The 7,500-nt window shown below is 40.5% G+C and overlaps 1 protein-coding gene across 1 annotated transcript in view; it reads right to left on the bottom strand.

Moving 5' to 3' along the window:
* Positions 1 to 7,500, bottom strand: part of LOC123519623 (carbohydrate sulfotransferase 11-like) — a 23,574-nt gene that overhangs the window by 5,690 nt on the left and 10,384 nt on the right. Inside the window, exons 3-5 of the mRNA XM_045281065.1 lie at positions 7,186 to 7,343; positions 4,350 to 4,523; positions 2,369 to 2,500 (exon numbers count right to left, since the gene is read on the bottom strand). Coding sequence (XP_045137000.1) covers positions 2,369 to 2,500; positions 4,350 to 4,523; positions 7,186 to 7,343 — 464 coding nt within the window. The remainder of the gene's footprint in view (positions 1 to 2,368; positions 2,501 to 4,349; positions 4,524 to 7,185; positions 7,344 to 7,500) is intronic.

The following is a 7,500-nucleotide window of genomic DNA, read 5'->3' as shown; positions in this document are numbered from 1 at the left end:
TCTCTCTCTCTCTCTCTCTCTCTCTCTCTCTCTCTCTCTCTCTCTCTCTCTCTCTCTCTCTCTCTCTCTCTCTCTCCCTTTCTCGCAGCACCCTTGTACAAATTTTCCTCCTTTCCCGAATATTTCTTCTCACCTTGCTGACCCGCGCTGTGAATCCCCAAGTTTACCTGTCATCGCACCTTTCCAGTCGTCAGGTGTCCGTCAGTCATGCGTGTCCATGTTACTTTAACCGTGTCCGTACTTGAACCGTGTCTCCGCCCAATTCAGTTCATGTAAATCGGTATACGAAGAGTTAGTAGACAGGAGAAGGATTGGAAGCTACTTAAAGGGTAGGAAAATTGAGAGTCTTGAATTAAAAAATGTGTGTTTGAATATTTTATTGTAATGATTAAGTATGCTTGGCTGTGTTTATGTATGATTTATATGGGATCAGACAGACTTGAAAGGGATATGAGGTACTAATTTGGTAGAGAAGGCAGTGTTTGAAATATTTTGAGGTCCTTTTTTAGTTGTATGTAAGTGTAAATGAGGAAAGTAATGAAAAGAAAAGGGATTAACCGCTTCAGTACTAAGACGCATCTTTACCTTGAGTTTGGGTATGATTAGATGATTTTATTTACATTAGGAAGGGTGTATGGAGGTCAGAAGATTAATGGCCACAGTCTTCACTATTTTAACCCTCACATGAGTTCCTGAAGCAGAATGAATATGGAAACGCGTCATGGTATTGAATGGGTTAGTGTGAGTGAAAATTAGCAAAAAAACAAGAAGGAAAAAAAAGTTAATGTATTAGATTATTAAGAAAAAGAGATAAGTAATTGTCTTGTATATCTCCTACTTATGATACTGAACTGAAAGGACTTAAACCACACAAAAATATGTCCTAAAAGGTGTTTGAGTTATAAAGTTAAAGGGTACGTGCATTCCTATTCTAAAACACCTCATCAATTTTTTAGTTTCAGTTCTATATAAGCGGAAATTAGGAAGGTAATGAAGGAAAAAGGATTAGTGTGAATGAAAATTGGCAAAAGTAAGAAGGAAAAAGAGTTAATGTGTTAAATCATAAAGAGAAAGAGAAATAAGTGATTGTTCTGTACATCTCTTACTTACGATACTGAAGTGAAATTACTTAAAAACACAAAAAAAAAATCGAAAAAAGAGTTAATGTGTTAAATCATAAAGAGAAAGAGAAATAAGTAATTGTCCTCTACATCTCCTTACGATACTAAACTGAAATTACTTAAAAACACACACACAAAAAAAAATTAAAATCCAAAAGCGTGTCGAGTTACACAGTTAAACATAAATAAGTGTCATGTTCTTATACAATTGAAACCACCGTATAAATTTGAAACTACTTGAACAAATATGAGAAAAAAAAAAAAAAGACTACCAGGATTTCGCGTCGTGTACTGGAACGATGAACATGTAACTCGTGCTGACAGGTGTGACGAGCGGAGGTCAAGACGCAGGTGAGGACAATGTGCAAGGTGCATGCATGAAATTGGGACATCAAAGCAAGTTATTCAGGCGGAGCTGGACAGTTAAAGGACATTATTGTCAAGGACACTCTCTTTTTCCTTGTGTTCTTTGATATAATTCTGAATAAGTTATGAAATTTAGGTTATTGCTGTGTTTTTAAACCTTTCAATACCATGACGTGTTTTCATATTCATTCTGCTTACTAGTGAAGATTCTGGACATTAATCTCCTGATCTCCATAGACCCTTCCTAATGCCAATGAAATCGTCTTTAATCACACCTAAATTCATGATAAAAATGCGTCCTTGTACTGAAGGAGTTAATAAATAATGTTACCTGAGTTTTTTTTTTTTTTATTTCTTTCCAGGCATTAAGCGTTCAAGGGGGATGGAAAAGAAGGAAAAGAAGATGGAAAGGGGAAAGGAGGACAGTGAAAGGAGATGAATTGGTGAGTGTTAATCTTCGTTCATTCTTTTACTTACTCATTTATTTATTGTGTTTTGAGAGGAGCGCTGAAAAAGAACATGCAATTTGAAATATAAAGTGAAAAATACCCAAATTAACGAGTGTGTGAGTGAGTGAGTGAATGAGTGAATGTATGAATGAATGAGAGGACCGAGCCAGTGAGTGAAGGAAGTGGGCGAGACAGGAAAGGAATACAAAACATGAGAACAAGAAAGCGAGTGAAAGGAAGAGTAGCATAAAAAAACTAATGAGAGGGAAAGAGAATAAGGAAGTAAGATACAAGCTGGAGATTTGCACATAATTACAAAAGAATTACGCAAACCACAAACCATACAGCTCGAATTGTATTTTTCCCATTACTTGAGAGAGAGAGAGAGAGAGAGAGAGAGAGAGAGAGAGAGAGAGAGAGAGCTTTCTTTACCTGAACATAAGATCCCTCTGGTAGTTCTCAAGCTTGTCTCGGTAAGCTGACAGGAGACGCTCGAACGGATGACGAACCACCACAAATTTGAAGCTTTTCTTGAACACTCGCTTCATGTGGCTCGTGTGCATCCTGTGGGGGAGATAGAGCAGGAGTAGTAGTAGTAGTAGTAGTAGTAGTAGTAGTAGTAGTAGTAGTAGTAGCGGTAATAGTAAAAGTAGTGGTAGTAGTAGTAGTAGTAGTAGTAGTAGTAGTAGTAGTAGTAGTAGTAGTAGTAGTAGTAGTAGTAGTAGTAATTGTAGTAATAGTAGTGATGGTGGTGATGGTGATGGTGGTGGTGTTTAAGTTCTTTACCTAATTTAAATTGCTAACATAAATTTTGCATCACCTTCGCTATCGCTACCACCATTACCACGACCACCACCACCACCGCTACTACTACTACTACTACTACTACTACTACTACTACTACTACTACTACTACTACTACTACTATTTTCCTTTGCTCATGGTGTTACTTTCCCTTTCTTAAGCTTCCTTTCACTGGCAGATCAACACGCGCGCAAGGTAGCAGACTCATCACCTCCTCCTCCTCCTCCTCCTCCTCCTCCTCCTCCTCCTCCTCCTCCTCCTCCTAGTTATTCTCCTTTTCTCTCCTTTTCTGAATTCCACTTATCGTTTTTACTTTTCTTTTTTAACATTTTGCTCTTTTGGGAAGTTTAGTCTATCATTATTCTGTTTTTGGACAAACTTCTTTCTCAACTTTTGCTGAATTTCGTAACTTATCATTTTAATAAAGAGAAAAAATGTGAAATTGCAGGTGATAAAAAGATTTGAGTCCTTCAGTTATGCGCTTCGGTGTCAATGCACAGACGCGGCCATACGTTGCGTCATTGATCATTATTATTTTTTTTTTATTTATACCATGTGGGCTTTTCACGGGAATTTATGGGGATACTTTTTGTGGTACCTCCTATCTCAAAGCCCACCCGCTAGGAAACCGTTGCCCCGAGTGAGGAAATCCAACTTACACTCGGACCGTGGACAGGATTCGAACCCGTGCGCTTAGAGACCCCCTCGGACCCCAAAGCACGCATGGTTCCACTGTCGAAGGGAAAGAAAGGGAAGGGAGTGGGCGAAGTAACGGGAAGGGGGGGAGGTAGTTTATAGTTACGTTTCATTATGGTGACGAGGCAGGACACATATTATGGCGGTAACTGTGTATACTGGGTTGTACTTTTTTTATGTAAGACGGAAGATTGGACAAGGACAACAAATAAATAAATAAAGAAAGAATAGATAAAAAAATGTTGACTTAATTTCCAGTTCCCTTGCAGGTCAAAAAGGTAAAAAAATTCACATATTATTAACCCTTTTCCTGCTTTAATTGTCCTTTAAGCTTTATAGTAGTGTAAAATGTGGTTTAAAATTGTTCCCTTCACTTACACTACCATTGGAAAAGACTCAGTAATTATATGCATCGTAGGAAAAAAAAAATATGTTTAGATAAATGCCCATTATTCAGAAACGGTTAGCTTTCTCACCACTATTCTCAAAGGCTACAGAGATCATTTCCTGAGTTCACAAGATTGCTTCTCCTGTTAATAATGTAGAAAAGTTGCTAATCTACCACTAGAACCGTAAAAACTCCCTTAAAAACCCGATCAATCTCATCCGGATCAATTTGAAAGTAGAAGTATACGGATGCAGAAGTGTATCAGAATATGGTCCAGTACTTCAGACACTTAACCCCTTCATTACTGGGGCGCATTTTTACCATGAATTTTGGGTAAGATTAAACGATTTTATTAAGATTAGGAAGAGTTTATGGAGATCAAAAGATTAATGGCCAGAGTCTTCACTATTTTTAATCCCCACATAAGTGTCTGAAGCTGTATAAAACCACCACATAGTAATCGGAACAAATAATATTAATACTGAAGAAATTAACACACATTCCAACAGCGGCGCTAATACTCACTTGGGGTAATAGTCGCGAAGAAGGCGATGCAGTCCAATATCCGAGTTGATTTGGTCCTCGGGCGCTCCAGCTATTCTCAGTAAATTATAGACCCACGTTGAGGAACCGCTCTTTGGCACCTTGCAGTACACCATGTCCTCGCCAGGCACATAGTACATAGAGTTCCAGTTGACTCTGCGAGGAAAGGAGGTCGGAGTGTACTAAGGAGGTTGGTTGGATTAAGTTACGTTAGTTTAGTTGGTGGAAATGGAAGAGAAAATGTTTTGCTGGACTTAATGGATGGTGTGTGTGTGTGTGTGTGTGTGTGTGTGTGTGTGTGTGTGTGTGTGTGTGTGTGTGTGTGTGTGTGTGTGTGTGTGTGTGTGCCTAATTTCTTGTACCTATTTGAGAGAGAGAGAGAGAGAGAGAGAGAGAGAGAGAGAGAGAGAGAGAGAGAGAGAGAGAGAGAGAGAGAGAGAGATTTACGAGACTAACAAAGAGGGAGAGGAAGAAAAAAAGAAAGCAGATGATAAAAAAATGAAGGACACGAGAGAGGGAAGGAAACCAGAGAAGAGGAGGAGGAGGAGGAGGAGGAGGAGGAGGAGGAGGAGGAAGAGGAGGAATGTGAGAGGAAGGCATGAGGGTGAGTTGTCATGACGTGCACTTACTGAACAGGTTTAATGGAGGGAAAGGAGAGAGAGAGAGAGAGAGAGAGAGAGAGAGAGAGAGAGAGAGAGAGAGAGAGAGAGAGAGAGAGATTATACCATGTCTAAATATATATGATTATCAAGTGACATCGACAAGGTAGAGAGAAAGAAAAAAAAAAAAGAAAGAAAGAAAGAAAGGGAGATGATATTATTGATTAGAAACACACACACACACACACACACACACACACACACACACACACACACACACACACACACACACACACACACACACACACACACTTCTTTCCTCTCTGTTCCAAGTTGTCATTTTCTCTGTCACGATTACACCTGAGGGTACGAATGATTACAGGTAAGCTAATCGATGCAACACCTCTCTCTCTCTCTCTCTCTCTCTCTCTCTCTCTCTCTCTCTCTCTCTCTCTCTCTCTCTCTCTCTCTCTCTCTCTCTCTCTCTCTCTCTCTCTCTCTCTCTCTCTCTCTCTCTCTCTCTCTCTCTCTCTATTGGCTCTTTGTTCCAAATTTCGTGGAACTTTCAAAATATTGCACGCGTTGACATATCCCAAAGTTGTGTTTGGGCTGAATTGTCCACGCAAACAGTACGTGTGTGTGTGTGTGTGTGTGTGTGTGTGTGTGTGTGTGTGTGTGTGTGTGTGTGTGTGTGTGTGTGTGTTTGTATATTTAGGCAGCCAAGCGTTGTAAGACCACTAGTGCACACACACACACACACACACACACACACACACACACACACACACACACACACACACACACACACACACACACACACACACACACACACACATTCTCTCTCTCTCTCTCTCTCTCTCTCTCTCTCTCTCTCTCTCTCTCTCTCTCTCTCTCTCTCTCTCTCTCTCTCTCTCTCTCTCTCTCTCTCTCTCGCTCTGTGTACTGACTGCCAAATCAGCGGTCACTGTATGCAATATGAATAAACAAAGTGAAAATGAAGTGGCTGTGATAAAGAAGGGAAAGGGAAGAGAAAGGCCAAAGAAGAGGAGTGGAGGGAAAGGAAGAAGATAAGTGGAAATAATGAAGTGTAGATGGTCGATTAGGAAAAAAGAAACAAAGAGGATAAGGAGCAGTGGACGAAGAAGGTGAAGAAGATAGGTGAAGATAAAGCAGATTAAGAGGAGGACCTTATAAAGAACAGGTGATGAAATGAACGATAAGGAGGAAGAGGACGAGGAAGAAGAAGAAGAAGAAGAGGAGGAGGAGGAGGAGGAGGAGGAGGAGGAGGAGGAGGAGGAGGAGGAGGAGGAGGAGGAGGAGGAGGAGGATAGAAGAAACAATATACTAACAATGGGTTGAGCTTAAAAAGAAAGAGAAAAAAAGTGAAGAGAAAAAAATTATGAAGGAATGAATAGGAGTTAACATCTTTATTCTTTTTGTCAACATGGTCGTGTGTGTGTGTGTGTGTGTGTGTGTGTGTGTGTGTGTGTGTGTGTGTCTTAATAAGTATATAGCGTTACTGACTGTAAAGTTATCTTAAGCAAACAAAACAAACACAAAGGGGAAGACAGACAGCTCTAGCATTTCCAGCTAATGAGAGAGAGAGAGAGAGAGAGAGAGAGAGAGAGAGAGAGAGAGAGAGAGAGACGTGTGCATAATACAAGCATTATTACAAACAATGCGTAAAAGTATGCCAAGTAGAGAGAAATGGAGGAGGAGCATGGGGAGGAGGAGGAGGAGGAGGAGAGTCAAGTGAATATGCACAGCACTTCAACTTAAACGACCCCTTTTATGTCCTCCTCCTCCTCCTCCTCCTCCTCCTCCTCCTCCTCCTCCTCCTCCTCCTCCTCCTCCTCCTCCTCCTCCTCCTCCTCCTCCTCCTCCTCCTCCTCCTCTTGAAGAAAAGTAAGAAAACATGAAGAAAAGATCAGGGCAATTATGTAAACTACTACTACTAATAATAATAATACTACTACCACTACTATTACCACCATCAGCACCACTAGCACTACCACCACCATCACCACCACCAAATGTACCATTATAGAATACAAGAAAGCAACAAAAAAAAAAAAAACACAGAAAATTAATAATAAAACCAAAAGAACACTAACACCACCACCAGTAACAGTAGAAGCAGGAATACCAACAGTAACAACAACACCAGTAGCAGTAGTAGGAATAGAAGCAGGTATACCAACACTAACAACCCTCCTTACCTCTTCAGCGTGAACCAGTCAGAGTACTGCAGCTTGTTGGGGTTCAGGTCGGCTCTCCTAATGTACTCATCTTGCGCAATGTACACCTCGTAGTTCTCGCAGGCAGTGTGGGCTAACTTCCCTCGCTCCTTGTACTCTTTGCGCAATTCAGCCGTGTTCTGCTCAGGGGAGACAATAGAAGCTAAAAAGGACAGAAGATAAGGCCGTTGTGCTTCTATTTTGCTAGTATTCTCTTTTTTCCTCCTTTTTTTTCCTTTTTCTCCCAGTTTATATTTTTGGGGTTTTAGTATTGTGTGTGTGTGTGTGTGTGTGTGT

This window comes from Portunus trituberculatus, chromosome 45, assembly GCF_017591435.1.
Source record: "Portunus trituberculatus isolate SZX2019 chromosome 45, ASM1759143v1, whole genome shotgun sequence".
Lineage (NCBI taxonomy): Eukaryota > Metazoa > Arthropoda > Malacostraca > Decapoda > Portunidae > Portunus > Portunus trituberculatus.
The sequence above is the reverse complement of the archived record's forward strand: the minus strand, read 5'-3'. Positions and strand labels throughout refer to the sequence as shown.